The sequence below is a fragment of the Typopeltis vanoorti genome, chromosome 4 (assembly GCF_054136105.1).
Source record: "Typopeltis vanoorti isolate ZY-2024b chromosome 4, IOZ_Tvanoo_1.0, whole genome shotgun sequence".
Taxonomy (NCBI): Eukaryota; Metazoa; Arthropoda; class Arachnida; order Uropygi; family Thelyphonidae; genus Typopeltis; species Typopeltis vanoorti.
The window spans coordinates 79,320,486-79,345,122 of record NC_143552.1 but is presented as its reverse complement, the minus strand read 5'-3'; the positions used below and the strand labels follow the sequence as shown (position 1 = coordinate 79,345,122).

Here is a 24,637-nt window from a genome sequence, read left to right as displayed (position 1 = left end):
CATCTGCTCAGTAGATGTGTAGCATGTTCGTTGCTCCATAAAACAGCTTTCCAAGCTTCCATGTCCCACTGTACATGCTCTTTGCACCACTGAAGATGATGCTACATGTTGGTTCGGGTAATGTGGAGTTTGCATATTCCAGTCCTATCATGAAACACGTGTTGTGAGCCTTGGTTCTGAATATTTTTGTGCAGATTTGTATTCCAGTCAATGCCTGGAGCTCTGCATTCGATGTATCAACTGACAAAGGTGGTTTTTACATGTTATTCTTCATAGCACCCTATGGTCATGTTTGGTGAGTGTGGTGGGTTGTCCACTGCATTTAGCATTTGCAGTTGACTCAATGCACTTCCATCTCAGTATGGTATCACTGATTGTTGACCTGGGATGTCTCAGTTTGTCAACAACAGATAGATCTGCATCATGGCATCCTATCACAATGCCTCTTTCAAACTCTGCCAATTTCCTTATTGCAGCCATTTCACTTGGACACAGTTGCACTGACTTGGAAACATCATATTCCTCCAATTTATACTGGCTACAAACACGTGACTCATTACATAGCATTTTGCACTTTGTCCCATAAGAGTGTTTGTTGATTTCTTTCCAAGCAGTGTAAATTACATCATGTTTTTAAACTGCAGTATAAATTAGTTTCTGGAGGGGATGTTTTTGTTTGTCTGTTTTGTACTTTCACTTCCCTTATTTTATATTATTAATTTATAATAACTTTTTTTGACACAACAGGATTTTTTTTTTTTAAATCTTTTGAGGCCTTTGAGCTGTTTTTAAATGTTATTCTGATCCAAAACATGTTCTTTGTGTTTTACTTTTTTTATGCAGGCAAATTCTAAATAAATCCACTACAGGTCTTGCTGTTCCTAGTGCTGAAGGAAAAAAGGCAAGCATCTTCTGGTTGTTACATTTGACAGGATTGAACAAAGTGAGCTTAATGACCTGCTTTGTGATTTGAATCATTCAAATAGTGAGCAGAAATTTACACATCTAGATGATTGCAAAAATTAGATTGCTTGTTGAAGATATACATATAGAAGAGATCTGTATTTAGAAAGGAAAGCAACAAACTGTTGGTTTTTATATGCAGGATTCCCTTTGTATGTGTCTAGATATAAATGGACTAATAGAGCTGAAGTCATTAAATGGAGGCCATTTATGGACTTCTCTAAAGATATTTTTATTGCATGGGAAACAAATCCTTCACCCTGTTGCTCGTTCCATTAGAATGAAGCTCGTCAGCTTGTCCTCCTCTTGTGTGACTACAACCGTACATAAGGAAAATGTGGTTGGCAGATATATATGGATTTGAATTGAAAGTCATTGCATTTCTGTTTGTGTTAAGGTGGTTTTTTCACCAAGTAGCTGCTCCCTTTCCTTATGGGATGGTTCTGTCTTCATTATTCATAAAACTGTGTTCATGAATTTTGTGATGAACAAAAAAAATTTGACATTTCTCTAAAAAAAAAAAAAATGTTTAATTTACCTAAACGTTTTTAGGGAAAGTCAAATCAATTGACACAAAACTTGATGAAACTGTTAACATGTAAGAGCTGTCTAATCTGTGGACTAGCAAAGCTCTTACTTGTTAATAATTAAATTAAATTGAATTAAATGCCTAGAAATACTTTACATTCATGCTTTCTCTGTGATAACAAAGAAAAAAAAACTATTAATTGTAATACAGGAGCATTCTCATCTGAACTTCTCAGAAGCTTGGGTGACTGTTGATATTTGCAAAAGGAAAATAAGTACTGCTCATAAGAGTCAAAGTAAAAAAAAAAAAAAGTACTTGACATTTAGTCAAAAAAGCATATGTTTTATTTTTCATTTTTATAATGTTTGTATCTGTAATATGGGCCTGTGATGTTTTAATAGTCATTGTAACCTTAATATCATTTAATAATGTCCATCTTTTCAAGTGCATAACATATGTATATTCATTTACAGTGTACCTGATTTAGTGAAATGTTAACTTTATCAAAAAAAAAGAAAAAAGAAATGTCTGAGTATCTCCATAAATATAGGATCATTATAAAGTTCTTGTGAAGTTTTAAATTTTCATAATGTCCATTCTATATGTTACAATCCACCTGGGAAAAAAAAAGGATAAGTAAAAGAATTTGTTACAAATTTACATAAATTTATTCTTGGGATTATTAATTCTCAACATGTCCACTCATTACGTATACAAACCAAGATCAATTCTGATGTTCTACACATGCATTTTGTAGTTGAATTGCATTCTAGTCTGCAGATTGTCTAAAGAGTGAGGTTTGCTGAATAAAAAATAGTCTTAACATGTCCTCATAAATAATCCAGTGGAGTCAAATTTGTTGAGTCCAATCAAACACTTGGCCTTTCAGATCGTAACTTATCATTTATCATCATCATCATCATCAAATTCCTGCTATGTACCCTCAAGGGGTGTACAGGATATGATAGTACTACATGAAAAAAATTACATCATTATTAATTTCCTATCTACAATTTTCCTCCAGATCAGTCTGTTACTTGTCAAGACTCCAACATTATCAGATCTTATATTTCTATCGTCTAAGGCACTTTGTAACGTATCAATCCACCTATATCTTGGTCTTCCTGTGGGTCATTTTCCTGCCAACCTGGCAGAGAACACTTGTTTTGCTAATCTTTCCTCGCCCATTCTGTTTAAGTGACCATACCACCTGAGATTAGCTCTGCTAACGCATTCCTGGATGTTGACAATGTCAAGTTCTTTCCTAATATCCTCGTTTTTAATATGATATTGCCATTGATGCCATCTGTTCACGCCTATAATCTTTCTCAGGACTCTCATATCTGTGGTCTCTAGTCTTTGGTCAAGTGTTTTACTTCTGACCCAGCTCTCAGATCCATAAGTTAAAACTGGTTTGAACACTGTCTTGTATACAGCTAATTTAGTGTTCTGACTAATTTCTCTCTTATTCCATATGAATTTATTCAATTGACTTCCCACCATACCAGCTTTGCTGATTCTGTTGTCTATTTCTATATTTAATTAACCATCTTCAGTAAAAATCGTGCCTAAATAGCTGAAATGTTTTACTTGTATTTATCATTTATGGAATCCATTTCTATGGAATTCTCATGTGGTACATCTTTGTTGTAATGGGCTGTAAATCTTCTTTCTACTATGACTACAGACTAACTCAGCTAACCACAGCACAAAATACTTTCTTTTCTGTTGAAACCATTTGGTCAATCCTAATTCTGCAAAATACAATTTTTTGCTAAACTACAATAAGATAAATTAATCACTCTTAGTACATACTAAACTTCACTAAATATACATTTCTGATCTTTTTTAAAGATTGATTTTATCATGTATAGAACAGAAGTTATAAAAATTTAAAACTGCACAAGGATTTTATAATGACCCTGTACTATTATATTGGTGCACCAGCATATTAGCTACTACAGATAAAGGGGTGATGTGATGCCTTTATAATGCCTGCCTGATTTTTAAGGTAAAGAGGGATTCTGAATGAAATCAGTAATTCACTTCAAGAAAATAAACTACCATTCATTTTTTAAAATGTATCACGCATATCCTCTGAGAATATATTTAAAAAAATGAATACAGTAGTCCAATACAGTTATGACTTCATTATCAGTTTTATTTATTGAAATTTTTAATTGATTTTATTTATTCAAAGTTTTATTTATTATTTCAAGTTTTCTTTGAAATATTGTATTGTTATTTGTTAAGTCTCTAACTTGAATACTCCTCATTTTCTATCTTTTAAGGTGGTCCTGACCATATCACGCTTTCTGTATCTTATTCTTTGGATCTTTTTCTGTTATTTTTGTTTCAAATACCTATCTTAATAATCTCTCATCTCCTGTTAAATGATCTTAGGTTTTAGAAATTTATAACTTAGTGCATAACTTAAATTTATAAATGCATAATCTTAGATCATCACTATTTTAGTCTGTCTTTTAGTGAATAGTGTAACTGTTCTCAAGTTAGTAAACTGCAAGTTCATTTCTCCATTGCAGAATGAATGCCTTTTAGTTGGTAGATGAATTATTACATCATCATCCTGCTTACTGGATGCCTAAAGTGGCTTGGACATGGCTCCATATTTGATCTGTAGAGCAGGATTTTCATATACACTCAGTCCGCCCACATTACTGACACTACTGTATTATAGGTTTATAACCTTTTGTGGATGGGATTTGCAAAAAAAATTCCTTAATTAATCATTCGTTGTATTATCTTTATATTTAATATAACTAAAGTAAAGATGACCTGCCACCATGAATTAGATTTCCATTTTCTTGACATTATATAAAATGGAAATATATATATATATATTTAGAGAGAGAGAATTCCCTTGCATAAGAGAGGTTCTAAGACTTGAAGGGTCAATCATGCATTAGTAATTTGCTAACTTTTTATAATAGAGTAACAGCTGAGTTGGATAAAGAAAATGGCTACTATACAATGATTCTGCTGGCTTTTGTAAAGGCATTTGACAGAATACCACATGGAACTCTGTTATGCAAATTAGAACAAATGGGGATTGATATGACACTGGTTAAGTGGATAAGAGGGTGGCTGCTGGACAGATATCAAAAAAGTGGTATAAAGAGCAGAATCCAGGAAAAAACAGGTGATTAGTGGCATGCTGCAAGATTCAGTGCTGGGACCACTACTTTTTCATTTGTACATAAATGATGTGGGATGTACAATTTCCTGAAAGGAAATATTCAGTTGTTTGCTAATGATGCAAAATTAGGTAGAGTAATACTTAATCAAGGTGATGTGGAGAGCTTGCAGGGTGATTTAAATAGGCTGTGAATATGGGCAAAAGAAAGTGGATGTCAGTTTAATGTGGAGAAATATAAAGCTATGCATTTTGGAATAAATAGATTGCAAGCTGCATACCACATTGATGTAACTGTACTCCAGGAAATAGATGAAGCTATTAGAGATTAGAGATTTAAGGGTGATGGTAGACAGTGAGTTAAAGTTTAGAGGACATATTGCTAAGGTTGCTAACATAGCTCATAAGATTACTTGGCTATTGAAGAAACACTAACAAGTAGAGATACTTGTTAGTGTGTTTTTACTCCACTTTATAAAGCCTCAATATGTCTACATCTGAATTACTGTGCTCAGATCTGGTCTTCTGGGTTTCTTGGGGGATGAGGAAACAGTGAAGAAGATTCAGATGATGAGTGATCTGTGAAATGTAACTGGTGAGGATAGGTTAAGGGTGTGTGGATTGCAGAAGTTGGTTGATAGGAGAAAAGCGGGAGATATGATAGAAACATTTAAGTTACTTCAAAGATTTTATAGGATAGATTCAATGGAAATGTTTCAGCACTTGGCTAGAGGGGCCAGAACGAGGGATCATCCCTTGAACTTGAATAAAAGTGTGGTTAGTGGGGGTGTAAGGAAAACATTTTTTGCTTGGAGAGTTGTGAATGAGTGGAATGGGTTGACAGAGTCAGTTGTCAGTGCTTTGTTTGTTAATGGTTCAAGGAAAGGTAAGGTAGATTGTGTGGATAGTTCGGATCTCCCGAGATAAGTACTATTTTATTTGCTTCCGGTTATGTGGCCAGTTTTTCTTATTTCACATAATTTATTTAGCTCACTTCAACCAATACAGCCTTGCTAACTATTTTGTTTCCATATTTAATTTTCTCTCTTCACCAGAATTATGCCCAAAGAATTAAAAATTTGTTACTTATCTTTATTTTGGTTTTAATGTAAACTTAGCCCATCTGTTTTTTAAGTTGAGCCCATACATGAGAGGTTGGTCAATCAACCTATAATATGTTAGTATGTGTATGAGTAGTGGGTTGGGAAAGGAAAAACTTGTACTAGATAATGTATAACTCTGCCTTCCAAATGAATGTGTAAGACAAAGTTGTCAAATAAAAATCTGTTCTACTTGCTAACTTGAATATAAGTTTTCTCTCTCTCTCTCTTTTTATTGCATATATAATAATGCCATCCACAAAATGTTGAAAACCTATAGTCCCCAAAACCAATATGCAGGGTTTCAAACTGATGGAAATTGACGTATCCCACCACAATATATTGATTACTTCATGGTTTACTCTGGCATTAATAAATTCATTTCAGTCACTGAAGTTGAAAGAGGCCCTTTATTTATTCACGAGTCATCACTGATTAACAACTTTTGCTTTGAACACAGAAAGCAATCTTTGTTCACTGTAATCATTATGAGCTACATATTGTTTTATCAGTGTCTAGGTAGAGAATACTTTAGTAAAAATGTATGATAGTTGTTTTTTTTTCTTCAAAAGTACAGAATTTGCATATTACATATTTCAAAGATAATCTAGATAAAAATCATGGGCAAATATCTATAAATACTGTGCTGCATACATTTTGTTCTGAATAAACCTGTCTTTTTTTTTGTAATGAAATGAATAGGACTATCCTTTAAAAAAATGTTAATGGCAATCTCACCCTGTTGCATAATTAATAGAGTAAGTGTTTAAAATAGACCCCTTAGAAAAATTATGTTTACATTTAGAAAATGTATGTTTTGAATTTGTTATATGTTCAACCCTTAGTACTGCTATAACAAACTTCTTAAAAAGTCACTAGAGATACAATCTCAAAAGAAATTCATTATAACAAACCATCCATTGCATACATCTTGCAGACATTGTACTGTACAAAATCCCTTTGGTTGAATTCCTTAAACAATGATGCCTTGGACGCCATTGTTCTGCTTCACAATTTTATTTTATTTTTTGTAGTGAGAATTAACTATATGTGTGCACATGCTTGTTTTTGATTAAAATCAGAAATGCAGGGTTATGACTCGAAACAATTTTTTTTTTCCCCATCAGTCAAGTGTCACCATGCTGATGACTCTTTAAGGAGCAAATAAGTTACTGTAATTTTGCACTGTATGCTGGATATGATACAATTTTTCACTCAAACTTTGAAATTTCAGAGACAGTTGTGAGTGGGATGTGGTCCAGCATATAAAATTAGTCTGATTTCAGTTTATCCTTTCTTTATGATGCTTTGGGTTTTTAAAAGTGTAAATAAATTTTTCCATAGTCAGGCCTATATTTAAAAAAGAAAATCTCAAAATAATGCCTTAACTATTAAAGGTGGTTTAAGCTAAGAGTTTTGTATCTGATGTAGAAATCTTTATTGCATGTGATAATGTATGCTCTCATTTTTGGGAGTTGCACCTAGATTGTGTTTGTAATGATAGATGAAAGCCTCATCTTCATTAATAAATATTTTTAAATAAATGGTATGAGGGATTACAGTAAGCCTTCAAAAGATCTGAGCAAATGTCTATCTCATTTGTCTCTTGTAAGTGACCATATTGTGCCCATTTGCAACAAATGTTTCTAGTCTCCTTTCCATTTTTTATCGTCACTTGGATACTAGACTTAGAACTTCTAGCTTTCAAGTTCTTTGTCAGTCACATGTTATAGCCTTGATGAACCCATTCGTCCAATTTTCTGTGAGTTTCATGTACTGTGGTATGCAGTGGTCTGATTAAAGTATGTTCTCCTATTTTTGTTTTGCTAACCCATCCTCTGGCATTTTTGATACCAGTAGTTTTTGTACCAGACATTGAATAGCTTTTTAATTAATTTCCATAGGATTTTCTTTCCTTGACTTGATTTGAAACTCAGTGACAATTCACTTCTAGATGGGGATATCTGACTTTTCTTAAAAGCCTAAAAAAAGTATAGAAGAAAAGAATATAAAAAACTTTATGTTGGCATTTATGTTGGTAAAAAGAAGAATAATAAATATCCAGCATTGTTTTTTAACCAAATAGCAAAACAATGTTTATTTTTAAAATTTAAGTTTCAAATTTCGGTTCAGTGTAGTGGTGGAGACGGAGAGTTGTACAGTAGGTGTCCTCCCGTGATGAGTCTTTAGACTCCTTGGAGGTGCCACGAATAATAACAACGATCCACATGTTTGAGTTGGCCAATTTATTATATAACCTACCTAATAGTAAAATCCCACTGCTCCTCAAACAACTTCAACTCATTGAGCTGCTGTTAAGTTTGGATGTTGGTCTATGCAAACAAATATACCTTATGTGTGCACACCTCATTAGACTGTTGCAGATCTCCAGTGGATCTTGAATGTATTCCATCATAGCCCACAGATACTTACTTGGGTTCAGATTAAGATCTAGTAACTAAGCAGAAAATTGAAGTATGGTAAGGTCATCCTTGTACTTCTGGAACCATTTTCAGACCCATGCTGTATGATATGTCACATTATCCTGCTGAAAATAATGATTACAAAGGCATGAAATCAAGTTTTTCTTAAATGTGATACTCTCACCCAATTGTGTAATTCAGATTCTGCACTAGACCCTTTGGTATAAAACCAAAGAGTCTAGTGCAGAATCATCTACTGTTATATAATAGTGCAAAAATCATCTATTGTTATGTAAAATGGTAGGTGATTTTTGCTGCTTCAGTGTTTATGGTTGGCAGTGTTCATGTAGGCTGTGGCATTTATATATTTTCCTAGTATCTGGGAACTGCTATGCTTTAAGAAAATCTCCATGCCATTATGCTACCAGTCTGCAGTGTTGTCATCCGATGATAATGAATCTGTTGATTTGATTCATTTTACTGTCACCACATCTTGACCTCTGTCATTAGCTTGGAATAACTGGAACCACTCATTTATAAGACTAGGCAACTTTTTTTCTGTTTCTCAAGTATATGGTATTAATGTACATGTGTCAGTTATATCCATAACTTCATATTTTTTGTTGAAAGGAATAGAATGTGGAGATGGTAGCATTTTTCCCTCCTGGGAACTCAGGTTTTTAATCCTGCAAAACAGGCACCCTGGCCAGAACAATCATGCAATTAATAGATATAATACATAGACTTCACAGTTTTGGTTGCTTCAGCGTTAATTCAAATCAAAACATCCTTTGTGGCAGTATCTGTGCATTGTGCTTTTTGATATGTTTCTGTACATATGTACTTTTGTTTTACCAGTTGTGGCCCATCTGTTAGTATGGTTCTTGTAGCCCATCACATCAACAAGCTACCTTTATTGAATGTTTTCTGGTTTTACCATTCTCAGTAGACACTGTCATATGTCAGCATCCTATATATAGCAGAATGCAATTTTTCTGATGAGTTGGCATGTCTGAGACACTAAATTGCATGCTATGCTCAGTAACTTGGCTCATATGTCCCATCATGTACTAAGGTACATTGTGTGGGTACACACATAGTGTACCTCAGTATTTGTCTATCTGGTAGTTTATATATTCTGGAACAAATGTGATGATGCTGTCTCTAATGCAGCCATGGATTTCATAAATAATGAGGGAACTAATAAACTGGTGTGTACTGCATACATTGTAAGAAAGTTAGGGGAGTGTTTAATCTGTAGACCAGTGCCAAACCTTATTTGAATCTCTATGCTAAAATGTTCATGAGGTCTTTGTAGGGAATGATGCAAAAGAAAATTTTATATTTTCATTCCTCTCTGAAGGATTATCCACCTCCCCAGCCATTCCCTTTCAAGCTGTTAGTCATCTTTATACTGTTGATGGCTCATTTAGTTCCACATAATTTAAAGTAAGATATTGTCTCCATGGCAGATAATCTCATGAATCAAATAATTTAGTTGTTTGTATGTTTTATTACTTTTAGGAGCCTATCCATCTTAGATGCCGTGAACTGCTAGACTTAAAGAGCCAACTTCAAAAAATGCTCGAGGAACTTAAAAAAGAATTGGAAGCAAAGAATACTCGAAACCTGGCACCCTCTCCTCGTGTGTCATCTCCAGTAACAGTGTGATAAGCAAATAGAACAATAAGATAACAAAATCTAGTAATATTCAGAGATTACAAAGGATTTCCATTTCTGAAACTGTGGTTGATGCCAAAGTGAACTTAAATACAATAATTAGTGTGCTCTTTGTAGAAATGATTTCATAGAAACTCAGTCTGCTTGAAAGAAACTGGAATATTTTACAGTTCTTGAAACCTGATGGCTGGCTTATACGTATAGGTCATTTTCACTCAATTACTAGCAGAGAAGAATGCCAAGAGTGATAAGAACTTTGTTTCTCATATATTGTTATATATCACCTTTAGTTGTATTGATTTTCATTTTTTGAAATAACTAGTCTCTAAACTAATTTAATTAAAATTATCTTTATAGCACATCTTGCAAATGGCTTTATTTAGCAAAATCTAAGGAATTTTATTTAAGTTTATTTTATTTAGACTGCAATTTTATTAAAACTGCAGTCTAAATATGCATTTCTTTGTTAGTAATTTAACTAGGAACTCATCTCCATCCAATCTTAATATATAAATTGTGATGAATGAACTTTTAAATGCAAATGCTAATAAGAGAATAATTTGAAGATTATCAGTTCGTAGGTGTTTAAATTGGCAAAATATCCTTTGATATCATCTCAATATGTGTCCAAACAAATTCTTGAGTCTTAGCCTGTAACCCTAACCCAGTACAGTTTTTTTTTTTTTTGTTTTGGACTCTTTGAAGTCTTTGTTTAGTTTAATACTGAAATCATTGCTGTATTTTTCAATTTCTTTTTCTTTTTTTTTTACCTTAACGTAATCTCTTTATTTTAAACATTTGTTACTCTTAAAGAAAACTAATAATTATTATTATTAGTTAATATACTTAATGGCTGCTTTACCATACTTTAGCTTAAATAAATTGAAACTGTACTATAAACACTTTTTCTGATACAAAAATTTCTCCATTTTTGCTCAAGTTGGAAAAGTAACAACATGAGAATGCAAATAACAAGAAGATTGAACAGAAATGTGTGATCCTTAACATTGTTTTCCAAACTTAGATGAAGGTAGAAAAAAGATCAAGATTGGTAGAAGGATGAAAAAATAGTCCTTTATTTTTTAAGAAATTATACTTCTGTTGTAGTTCATATTTTGATTGTCCAGTTTTCAGTGATGGAAAACTTTGATCTGAAGTCAAATTTCTCTCACTTTTTTCAAGATTTTCAGAATCATGATTTAGTTCAGAATGAACACCTCACTAGACCACTTTAGAGAAGAAAACTGTATGTATCACTCTAGTAAGGCTTCTCTGCTGATTAAAATATTTTTTTCTGCTATGCAGATGATTCAGTTTGTGTCAATATATATTTTCTATTTTAGAAGTTTTATGTATATTTTCAGTGAAAGTAATGGATGATATGCTGTGTATGTTCAGTTAACAAGATATGAGATTTGTAAAGCAGGAGTGAAAGAATCAGTTGGTCTCTCTCTCTCTCTCTCTCTCTCTCTCTGTGTGTGTGTGTGTGTGTGTGTGTGTGTGTGTGTGTGAGAGAGAGTGATTCTAATTTTTTCTTTTTTTGACTTAACTACCCTGTGGGATCACTAATCCTGTATTCTTGATTATAGATGCTGCTTGCTGTTGACAACAAGGTTTCTAATCTTATGACACAGATCAGAAATAAATAAGATATCTTGGATTGTCCACTATTTAAATAACTGCAAACAATGATAACAGTTTCTCTATTCTTTGCATCAGAAAATTTGACTTGATGTCTATCTTGCCAGGAAGCTGATTTATTTAGCTGTTACTTACTTGGGCTTTCTCTGATAAGGGGATTAGGAGAGGTTTTTATTTTATTTAATTTTTTTATTTTGATAAATTCATTTATTTCTGATAACTGAAAAGACGGATAGTTCTGATGATAGTATCTAAAATAATGATCTTTAATGACATGGATTTATAGCTGGATTATCTAAATTGTATAAAATGGTGTAATAATAATCAGTTAAACATTTAAATTACTCTTGATTAATATGTGTGACCTCTTTTATATATATATTACAGAGAGGTCAAATGAATGAAAATTGTATCTTAGACCAATGTGGACACTGAAATTATATGATTTTACTGTAAAATTAGTAAAATTAGCATATATTACTGTACTGTACAATAACATTCACAACGAGTAAGGAGAAGAGATTATTGCAGTAATTACGAAGTGGGTTCTTCATTTAAAAGTTCTTTTGGACAGATGGGCTACTTATTAAATTACAAGTCGTGTGTGAAATAGTTCTTTTTTTGAAGGATCATAGTTGACAATATTGATGCTAGATGTTGTAAAACTTCATCCTTTTCTTCTTACTATTTTGGAATGAATACTTAACCAGCCAGAAAATGTGTTGACTAGAATTTTTTTTTTTTTATACTCAACACATTGTTCATAACATCAATTTTTTAAAAAAAAAATCTTTTTCTCGAGTTAATGGCATTTTATTTATTTCTTTGATAGTTGGAAGACTACAAGAAGATAAACTCCAATTTTGTGTATAACATTAATGATTACATCTAATATTTGGATGTATGCAAAGATCTTGCTGTTGACTTATTTTTGTACATTCTCCTTCAGCCATTATTTCATTTTGTTCACTTCTAACTTTGGAATGTCAGAAAATGACAGTGTCAATTAACATTATTAGATATCAGTTTGAGTGAATTATTAAACACCCACACCATTCTTTGAGATTCTCATAATTTTATATATTTCAAGTAATTTCATCATCTTAGACTATGAAATTAACTCATTTAAATTTTTTTTCTTCTCCAAAGTATTTCTATCACATTGTTAACTTGTTTATGTATAGCAAATCAAAATTACAAAAAAAATTGTCATCTTCATTAAAGACTCAATTAATTCTTTTTTCTAAAAGATGTTCTAATGAAATTGGCAGATTTACACTTTTCCTGCACCAAAAGTGAGAAAATGTTTTAAAATATTATTATTAAATGAAATATACACTATCAAAAAGCATTCTTTACAAAGATGACTTGACTAAGCAAAGTAAAAATTTAGTTATAAATTTGAATTTGTTTTTGAATAATATGAAAAAAAAAGTTTTTAATCATATTTGGCTTAACTTAATAAAAGTTTAATAATTTTGACCTTTCACATGGGATTATGAATTTTTATTTGATTTTGCAGCAGCCAAAATGCAATCATGATTGATTAAAAGTTATTTAAAGCTGAATTCAAAGAACATAAATGCATTAAAATTCTTTACTTTTAAGGATACATATTATATATATATATATATATAGTATGTGTGTGTGTATATATATATATATATATATATATATAGTATGTGTGTGTATATATATATATATATATATATATATATATATATATATATAGTATGTGTGTGTATATATATATATATACACACACACATGCATATTAAATTTTGTTAAATAACATCATGTCTGAGGACTCATATTTCAGGTTTTTCTTTGGACTGTTTCTCCACAATTGTCAAAAATTCATAAATACTAGTTTGTGTGAGACTTTGTTTACAGTTATTTTAATAGTTCTGACACATTTTGATTTTTCTCCATTCTCCTTATCATAAAATATATTGTGATTCAGAATTTCTCAGCATATATAGTCATTATTTAATTTTGGTAATTATACTTTGTAATTTGGAATCAGCAATTGTTCTTGTCGATTTTTTTCCTGATTAGTTTGTAAAATATTTTTGAAGATATTTTGTTGCAAATTGGTTTTATTTTATTTCCTAGATGACTTACTGTAACTGATTTATTGTCCCTCTTATTTTTTTTAAGAGGGGGAAGGTGGAACATCACAATTTCTAATATCATAAACTTGCTTTGATTTGTTTTTTCCCTCTTCCTTCACTGCTGTTTAAATTTCCAATTTTTTTTTAATTGCATGTCATTCAATAGTTTCATTCTTTAACATTAATCCTGAGTAAATTGGTATTGATAAATGATATGTCTGGTGGTAGAATTTGTGTTTATTTAAAAGGGAATGTACTTTATTCAGGGATACAAAGTGCTTTGATTTTTATTGCAAGATCTTGTTTGATTTTGGTCATTTTAAGAGGTCTGCTATCCCTGTAGCACTGTTTATATCTTATTGTTCCAAAGTTTAAAGTAATAAATCACTTTTTTGAGTACTTTGTTTTAAACTGCATTTAAACATTTCTCTTGAGAGCATGGTATTTTCTCAAGTCATTATAGTCCTTAAAAGTGTTTTCCAACATTAATTTTATAATTAAAAGAAACATTGGTATCTAAAGAATAATCAGCAACACATAACTAATCTATATAATCAATGTGTGCTAAGTTGTCTGCAACAGGGAAACCCATTTGCAGTTCTTTTTGTGTATCACAGTGGAACATATTTGCTTGCTCATCAAGAGAGTCATAGATCCATTTATTGACTATATGAAACTTTGCTGATATTCCTGAAGCTAGTGAGTATTACATCAATCAACCTTGATGTAATATAGCTTTCAGTGATTTGCTTGATTTATTTCAGGAGAATAAAAAAATTCTATCTATCTATATATTTCAGAATACAAATAGGAGAAATTTCCCATTTATCATTGGTGAAAAAGAATTATCTTTTAAAATTTCAAACTATTAACCATGTAAAATTTATATTGTCTGAAACACCTGTACTTGGAACTTCCAAACATTTTGGCTACTGAATCAAATACTACTTTTAGCCAGATTTGCTTTATAATTCAGGTTGATAAATTTTTAATGGCATTTGAAAACAAATTGGTGTTATTTCAGTTTGCATAATTCTGGCTTACATCATAGCATTATGCTCTTTGTAGTTTATATTTTTATACACAGTAATAGTCAAAACATTTTAGGATATTGCATGACAAGAGGAAATGTTTTTTGCAATGACACAAGCAAATAAAGAGTAAAGATTGCTACTATAAAAAATATAAATGGTGCTGGTTTTAAAGACTGAGAGAGATGCTATATTATTAAATTTTCCTCATATGTAACAGATTTCTGTTTTTCAGCCACTAGTATTCAGGCCCAACTGCTAATTATTTTGTTCACACTAGATTTTTTATTACTTGTGAACAGCTTTTTTAATTATTATATCCTATTAATTTTTATAAATTGCAAAATATATTAAAACTTGTGTTAGTATATAAATGCAGTGCATTGTACTATATGTTATTTTGATTGAAATTAGCAGTGATTATATCATGCCCGTGAAAGGACTCGTGGTGACTAAATATTAATATAAAAAATCATGAATATCACATGAAATAAACCAAAAAATGCTATAGGCTAAAAATGAACAACCTTATCAGTTGATTATAGGATATTAGTAAGTTATACATGTTTATGCTTTTTGGAACAATTTTGGAGGAAGGGTAGTGGAATCATTTTTCTTTTTGGTTAGTCCCAGGTGCGGAAACAGTATTGCAAAGTTATGTTAGTTAAATTTTTAATGAATTTATATGATGAATATAACTGTCTAAAGTACTTTGTCAATCAATAGTTCTGTTCATAGTCAGTTTAGTTGTAGATAATGTGCAAAGATTTATATCTGTTGCTAAACTTCAAATATTTGAAAGAACCTTTTTATCTTTTTTGTGTATAACTATTCCATTCAGCTATTCTTGATGCATGTGAGCATAAACAATGTCCTGTCTACTGATTTTATTTTCTTTAATTTTCATAGTTTTCATCATGTTTATTAATTAGTATCATATTTCTCTTAATCCCAACTTTTCATGCATTATAAAATCTAGTGTATTCAGGTTTTTTTTTTTTTTTTTTGTTCACATTGTAAATATTTTTGATCTGTCTACCATGTTTAATCTTATGTAAGTCTGTTTATATAATTCAAGCTTCTATTGCATGTTTTTTCTCCTGTGCTTTCTACTTACAATGGATTATTAAGTTAATTATTCAGTATTAAGTAATATTTATTGTCATCACTTAATACATGAACCCATTTGAGGAAACAAAGGTCAGGAAAACAAGAATGTATACATTGTAAATGCTTATTACAGCTTTGGTAACTAATTTTCTTATGTCTTATCAGAGACTATTTTTATATCTGTTGTATAGTAGCTTGTGCTGCATCTAAATTTCCTTAAAAGGTTTGATTACCAGATTATTCACCAGTTTTTATGAATACAAGCTGTTAAGATAATTATTATATTTTAACAGGTTATTTTTTTATTACACATGATTCATAATTTGAAGGTCGTGCATTTTTGTTGGATTATTTCATTCAGGTATGAATAACTTATCAGTTTCTTTTTGTGATATTACAGACTTACTTATTTAGAGTATGATATTACAGTAATTTTATTAAAGCGATAGTCAATTCGCATTATAACAAATTCATTGGAACTAGAGGAATAATTTGTTTCAGTGAATTTCCTTTCAAAAGGCGCTGATGCTGTGGGAGATTTGGCAAGGACATTTAAGTGGTTTGCTAGCGAATGAATTTGTTATAATGGTGTTTACTATAGTGAGAGTTAACTGTATTGGACTCAAATATAAGTATGTAATATTTACACTACCTTGAGATTTTGCTATGTAAAGTAACATGACATTTGTAAATAGAAAGTCATAAAAATCCTTTTAGAGGAATATTTTTTTTTAAAAAAAATCTTTATTTCATGTTAGCAGTACTATAACAGTATTAATAGAAAACTGTTTTTTTTTTTTTTTAATTTTCATGGAACAAGGGATATAATCAAAAGATTGAATCATGAATTGTGTATTGTTATCTCTGTGTATATGTGTATTATTTCAATTATACCTGATAGATTTATATTTAGTATTTCTTGTGAACTAAATGATAATCAAATGCTAATTTAGTAATTATTGTTTGCCTGTTTAGCTTGCTTCCATTATATTTTCTTTCAAAATTAAAATATTAATAAAGATACTTTATTCATCAGGTATATTCAAAAACAAAGCTAAAGTGCTATTCATTAATTTATTGAACTCTTTTCTTCCAGCAAAGTATTTTTGATGTAGAAAAGTTTATTATAAATATGTAGAACATAAATGTTAGTCTTCATCTGTATATAATAATAAATATATATTACTGTATATATAATTTTCATTTATGGCGACCATGTGTTTTCAGCCTTTATCAGAAATTCAGTAATGTGTAATTCTGAACAATTTCAGAACTTTTCATCCTGTAAAAATTTTGCATTGTAACATATATATACCATGTTCAGGATGACCAATTTCTTAAAATTTGCTTCAGTATTCACCAAATTTTTTGAAAGATTTTTGCACATTAACCAAAATTCACTTAAATAAAATTGTTATTTGTATTAAATTTTATTATATGATTCAATTTGATGTTTTACAAAACTGCAATATGTATATAACCTTAAAAAAGGCAATTTTTAAAAAAATTTTGTATTCTTATATATTGTAGTTCCTGGAAATTAGCCTATGAGATTTTAGTTGACTATTAGAAACTGTTAGCAAGAAGACATCCATGCTGATAAAGTTTTAAAATTTAATCACTAGAGATGTACATATCTTGTATGTATCAGTATAGCACAAGTGTGTCAATCAAATTTCCATATGACCGTGATATGAAGATTATGTAGATGTGCCATGTGAGGTCACTAGATTTTTATCAGCAGTTAGTGTCTCAACCGTGTATTGGGTTGTGGAGTCATCTCATGCAGCATTTCTTGAATTTAAGACAATCTCATTTACAAAGTCATCAAACCTCATAATGTCAGTATGTAAAAATTGTGAATGTACACTTTTTTTAAAAAATAAATGGAATATTAAATATACATTATATTGATTTTTTTCATTAATATTTGTCTCTGAACATACAATCAATGGACTAAACATTAGAGATAGGGGTGATGGGAAGTTGACACTGGCATCCCCAAACATACCCAAACAACACAGATGATAAATAGGCAAACACCGGGGCTTTCCAACAGTGTATCGCAATCCACGAACATGGGTAAAGAGCCCTACGGTTCTCAAGGGCAACATGTCAATGGTCTATCATAAGTATACCATCAATGGACGTACCAGTGCCCAGCAAGCAAGTGGTGACAGACCACATGCCATTGATGACCGGGGTCGACATAAACCATCCAGGCTCATACAGACCAACCAATCACATCCCATTTCAATGTCAGAGGTTTAAGCAGCAGAAGTGAGTAAATAGTATTCTGTACCCTGCATACCATGGGCTACTGGAGCCGATGCCCTAATTGTGTACCACCATTGACAGCTCATCAGGCATTGTGCCTCGTATGGCATCAGAACCATCAAAACTAGACTTCTGCAGAGTGGACTAGTGTAGTCTAATGAATCTTGTTATCAGTTGTACCAAGCTGACATTAAGGTATGAGTGTGGCGTTGACAGCATGAGATCACGGCCCCATCATGCCAGGTCGGCTCTATTCAAGGAGGTGGTGGCTCTGTGATGGTTTGGGGGAGCCTTCTCATGTGACACATTAGATTCCTTGGTGTGTCTGGAGAGGTCCTTAAATGCGGCGAGCTACCAGAATGTGCATGCTGATCACCCACACACTTTCATAGCCTTTGCACATCCTGCAGCTGATGGTCTGTTTGAGCAGGACAGTACACCATCCAAGCATGGCTTGAGGAACACTCATCTGAGTTTGGGACCACTGGATTTAAATCCGATCGAATCTATCTGGGTAACCCAGAGTGAGACACCTTAGAGCGAGACATCAGATCCATATATCTGGGACTGATATCTAAGGCACAGTTTTGGACAATGCTGTAACAGACATGGCTGGAATTACTTCTGGTAATACTCTGGTGGAGTCGATGCTTTGGTGGGTATAGGTTGTAATTCGCAGTAGAGAAGGACCAACATGTTATTAGGTAGGTATCTCTGTTTTTTTCTATTGAATGTATATACTGTACTTTGCATAATATATCTAGAAAAAACACTATATAAACTTTTTTCCCCTTTTGTGACATAAATACCACAAAAAAGATACACAGAGTAATTTCTCTTTTTCAATTTTCTGTAAAATCAAAATTGGTTGTGTATCTTTATGTGTTAAGTAATAGGCTAGTGCAACAAAAAAAAATATTTGTACACATCATTCAAACTTAAACTTTATATAAAACCATCACCTCACTAGAAAGGAGGCTATTGAAAAAATGTAATGGCAGTAAGAGGTATTGTAAAAGGAATCAGATGATATGAAAATAGAAAATATGGTTATTCTGAATAATTACTTGAAAAAATTAAGATGAGCAAAGAAATACGTAAAAGCAAAACGAGTATGATATTCAAACAGCAATGCCCAGATACGAAACTAACAATTTTACAGCAGAGTAGTTTTTGTAATAACTATCTGTAAAAAAGGGAAATATAACTGAATACGAGGAATTGCCCTGTGGAGTGTTCAAGGTAAAATTCATGCTATACTTGGCTAAGAAAAATCTTAATTTCATGAAATTTCTTCAGCCAACCTTATTAGGATATAAAGCTATCAAATTTCTTTAGATATATTTTTAGACAAGCTATATTGGTACACTACTGTGCAATGGAATTTCATTGATGAAAACTGAAAGAAACCGAACTTTTCGAAAATAGAAAAAAAAAAAAACTAGTGGCGCCACCTGTTGTATTTTTTTTTTGTTGTTGTCGAAAGCGACAAAGTTTATTAGTGTTGTGTCAACTGTTTATGACATTTGTTTCATTAGAAGCCGAGTGATAGTGTGTTTTGACGAACGGTCGGTCGTCACGATATTCATGTCGTACGCGACGAATTCTCGCTATCAATCGCTTCAAACTTCGAGAAAAAACAAACTCAACATTGACTGTTTGGCCAGGCGGAACGAATTCTTTGTAGAGTGATTTGTAGATCCCTTGGAAGCTTAGAAACAAATCAGCATTGTCTTTACTTTTGACTTCTCCAAGCGACTTTTTTTTCGGATGCCCCTCTTCTGGTGGTCTCCACTCAGCACTCTGGCGCTTGGTTTCAGGCTTATACTCAAAACACCACGTTTCGTCACCAGTAACGATCGTTTCAAGGTGAGTCCTTACGAGCGGTTTTAATGAGATCGTCCTTGCAGTGTTCAATTCGATACATTTTTTGGTCGTCGGTCAACTTGGGAACAAATCGCGAATACAACTTACGAAGGCACAAACTCTCGATCAAAATGTGCGCAGTTGATTTTGGAATCTCCAATTCAACTTCAATCAATCTCACGGACGATTTCGGGTTTTCTTTGATGAAATCACGCACTTTTTGGATGTTAACTTCTCAGTCCAGTTTTTGGACAGCCCGGCTTTTCGTCGTTCTCAAGCGTCTCACGACCACTTTGAAATCTCTTAAACCACTCGTAAACTTGAGTACGGGATAAGTATTCATCCGTATGCTTTTTGAAGCATTTGATGCGCTTCGATAAAACGTTTACCAAGTTTAACACACATGTCAATCGCAGCTCTGTTTGAAACTCATTTTCCGACTGTTAGTCAAAACACACTGTCACTCTTGGCACTATAACTCTGCTTCTAATGAAACAAATGTCATAAATACATAAATGTCAGAATCCGCTCTCCGCCAAAAGTGCGGGTTCGAATTCCGCCGTGGGCATGGATGTTTGTGTGGAAATGCTAGTGGTGGTGGTCGGCGGTAGATGGCGTCAGTGTAGTTGCTGTCAGTTGGTGGATTGAGTAGTTTAGACAGTTGTAGAGCAGGTGCCCACCCTCGATGAGTCCTTGGACTCCCTGGAGGTGGTCGGCGTATATAATCAAATAATAATAATAATAAACAGTTGACACAACACTAATGAAGGTAACAAAAATATACAACAGGTGGCGCCACTAGTTTCTTCTATTTTCGAAACGTTCGGTTTCTTTTTGGATAGATGGTGTATATATGAAAGGAAAGAAAGTTAGTTCCCTCTCTTCCTTTGACAAGGTTGGATGATCTGCGAGCTTAATACAGCAGCGAACAAATTAATTGGAAAAAGTCAAATTTTCATCTAGTTTTTGGTGGCTTTTGTTTTAATTCATATTCATTTAATTCATAGCTATAAAATGGATACATCTTCAAGAAAGCGCCCAAAAATATGTACTCTTTCTCAGCACAGATCCATGACTCAAAGACAAATTGCAAATGAATGAGCATCGTATTGGTTTGGGTACCGTTAATGCAATTTTAAAGAAGTTTAGGGAGACAGGTACCTTTTCTCCTGACAAAAGGAAAATGTGGGCGAAATAGGAAAACTACACTTACTCAAGATCGTTTATTAGTTAGGCTATGCAGAAAAAGAGACTCCATTGAACAAAAGTGTATAAAGATTGAACTGTTGAGAAGTGGAAGAAGGTCATATTCTCAGATTAAATCCATTTCTTTGTTCAAGGAGAACGAGTATTCTGTATTCGCAAATCAGCGCTTGAGACGACCTCTTGCCCATTTTCAACAAGCTCCTAAACACCCAGCTAAAAAAAATGTTCTGTGGTTGTTTTACACATGATGATTCAGGATCCCTTGGTCCTGTTGACGGTATGATGAAAAGTGAGCAATACATGAAAATATTGGAGAAAAGAGTGGTCCCGCAGATCCAGAAAGAAAGAACATCTTCCAAGAGGATATCGCTCCATGTCAAGCTTCAAAAAAAATATGAAAGAGTTCCTCAAAAATTACATCCAATTGCTTCAGTGGCCAGGTAACTCTCCTGACATTAACTCAATAGAAAATGTGTGCACTATAGTGTAAAAGAGACTTGGAAAATTAAATTGTGATAAAAATGGTAACTTAATACAATTCATTATAAAAGTATGGTTTCGAGATGTGTTCGTTGGTCAAGTCAATGCCTAAGCGAATTAATGAACTTATTAGGAACAGAGGGAGCTCATAAATTATTAGGTAAAGTTGGAGTTTAATTTTTGTACTTATTTTCTTGTGAAATGAAAATTTTTCTTTAAAATGTGAGTGTTGGGATTAATTTAATAACTACTATACACATAAAGTTAAGGCACTAAAAAAAAAAAAAAAAAAAGAGAGGCTAATCAACCAGAAACACGCAATTAACAGACAAAGGAACTCTATGATGGTGCAGTGTGTCACGTAGCGTTATTGAGTGTTCTTTCCGCGACGAGTCTTCAGACTCCTTGAAGGTGTCATTTAATAATAGTACAGTTAGTATTCATACGAGGGAGGAGGAGGGATCTGGAAAGTTCCGATAAATACCTAGAACAAAAATGTTTTCGCATAATTTTTTTTTCATATAAAAATGTTTTTTCAGAATTTTTTTTTAAGGATATATAAGAAGACAAAGTTAATTTTTGTTCTGGGTATTTATCAGGACATAACAGACCGCACCCCTTGTACACTACTGCAAGAATAAGATTTCACCTGTTTTAAGTGAAAGAGAAACATAACCATAAATAAACCAACTGTTTACGAAATGTTAATAATACTTTGTTGTGATGAATAGGGAATTTAGAATTAATAAAAGAATGGTATGTCTGACATCTCTTCATGGCAATTTCTGATCAGAGTAGAGAATTTTTTTATTATTATAGTATTGTCAGAATTTTCCGAATTCATATATATCTCGCTTTTATTTCACGTTTATCTTTTATGCTTCTCAAATTCTGATGAAATTTCTTAACATCTAGTATCAGCTGATGAAAATCAAAGCTACTTTGGCAAAATAAGTTTCGACTCTGAACAACATGCAATGGCTTTCGGTAGGAGAGCTAAAAAAAAATCACATATATTTGATAACTTTCAAAACAACCTGAAGAATTTTATTCTGATATTTCAAGGAAGAAAATATGGTTTATAGTGGCGGCTCGTGGCTTAAAATTGTGGGGGGGGGGGGTGCTCAACTTTCGAAATATACATACACACTGTAAGTACAATATATACGTGTTTGGATAAAATATCAAAATTATGGTAAAAATTAAAAAAAAATTAAACATGAAAAAAGATTGTTTATTATCGATAAAATTATGCAGTTTAGTATAATTCAAAATTACTTAAAAATAAAATCCATTCCTTTAATTGTAATTAAAGGAATGGATTTACAATTTTTGGACATTACAATTAAATCCTTTAATTGTAATGTCCAAATATTTAAAGAGACGGAGTAAACACGATAAGCACTACGAACACTCTACTACTGGCGCAAACTGCATATAAACAACAGTGGAACTGCGCGACAGACAGTGCAGCATTACGCTAATAGCTTTCATCTCACTATGATGTGCATATGCTTGCGCGCGTAGCAAATGCTAGCAATATGGCACTGTGATAAACACTGCTGCTAACGTCCTTTGCCCTCCTAAGTGCTACAAGATGGATTTTTATCAGGGGCGAATGCTGGTCTTGAAATTCACGCTTGCTCTTGTTATCATTCAGGGAATGAGAGGTGTGACTGAAGTTTGATTAGCGGAATAATGAATTATTGACCATTCAAAAATATGTACAGGTAACCCTCGTATAACGCGGATGTTAGGTTCCGCAGAAATGCCGCGTTTTATAAATCGCGTTATGCGAGTCTCAGATCATATAGAAAAAGTAGGGTTATGTTCCGAAATAGTTTTTTTTTTTTTTAATTACATAAACAACAAGTTAAGAAAACATATAAACTATGAAACAAATACATAGGATAAAAATTACAAATTGCACTTAAACTTCATTGTACATAATGCATAAATGTTTTAGGCAAAATAAAATAGTGCATATTTTAATCTTTCATAGCACGAGGATTTGAGGATTGGTTAATAAACACTGGTTTGTCATGTAATCACCTGATGCATCACTACAAAACAGTAGAGTAATTCTATCTTTGGAAACTTTGAATCCAGGAGCTGATCTTTCATTTTTCGAAATACAGGTGCGTTTTTGCACTTTTTTCCAATATAACCCGGATTCATCCGCATTGAACATTGCACTATAAATGTTTATAAACTTTGAGAGTTTTTTGTTTAACAAGATTTCCATCCATAGGAATTTTCTTTTGAGGTGCAATCTTCTATCGAAATTATTAGAGCTTTCTCCATTTTTCCATCAGAATATCGCGTACACGAGCAGCGCGCTTTGCACTTATCGTTGACCCAGCAATAAACACTTTCTCGGATCTTATGTTCATTTTGTTTGATTGTTCGAATTGTTGATTCGTTTAAATTCAAAGTCCCTGCAAAAACTCCAGGTTTTTCTCCATTTTTCAACCGATCCAAGATTTTGAATATTTTTCTTCGAGAGAAATTAATTTTACTTTCAATGTTGGTTTTTCCCTTTCGTTGCAGTTTGTGGCCATTACTATAAAAATATTTTTTTACACAAAAAAGCAAGCATTACATATTGTAGGTAACCCACCAGAAAATAAAGTGCTCAGCTTGAAATGAACACACTTATGATTTTTAATGCACTTTCCTGGCAGAAACGAGGACAATTTTCAACAATAAACGTTTTATACGGTAAACGATTGAGGTACATGCGTGCTAACGGTTATTTCCCCTAATATAAATTCGCTACGTATAATTACATGCGGGATACAGGCAGACACAAATTTAACGAAGATAAAATTTGATTTTTAAGTCGCGCGGTGAGAAACATATGAAAAGATAAAGGGTTACTACAATTTGTAGATCGTGTTTTTATCGGAACCGTGTTGTACAAGTACCGCGTTCAACAAGGGTTACTACAATTTTAGACCGCGTTGTATAAGTACCGCATTATACGAGGGTTACCTGTATTTATAAATTTATGTACATTTAATCATACAAATACAACATTTATTTTAGAAATGATATTCTATC

The 24,637-nt window shown here is 32.4% G+C and overlaps 1 protein-coding gene across 2 annotated transcripts in view; it reads left to right on the top strand.

Annotated features, from left to right (window-relative positions):
• The window catches only part of mtm (phosphatidylinositol-3-phosphate phosphatase), a 160,016-nt gene extending 146,919 nt beyond the window's left edge, over positions 1–13,097 (top strand). For both annotated transcript variants that reach the window (XM_090391293.1, XM_090391294.1), the window contains one exon: positions 9,694–13,097. In XM_090391293.1, the coding sequence (XP_090247419.1) occupies positions 9,694–9,840 (147 nt within the window). In that variant the 3' untranslated portion in view covers positions 9,841–13,097. The remainder of the gene's footprint in view (positions 1–9,693) is intronic.
• The last annotated feature ends 11,540 nt before the right edge of the window (positions 13,098–24,637 follow it).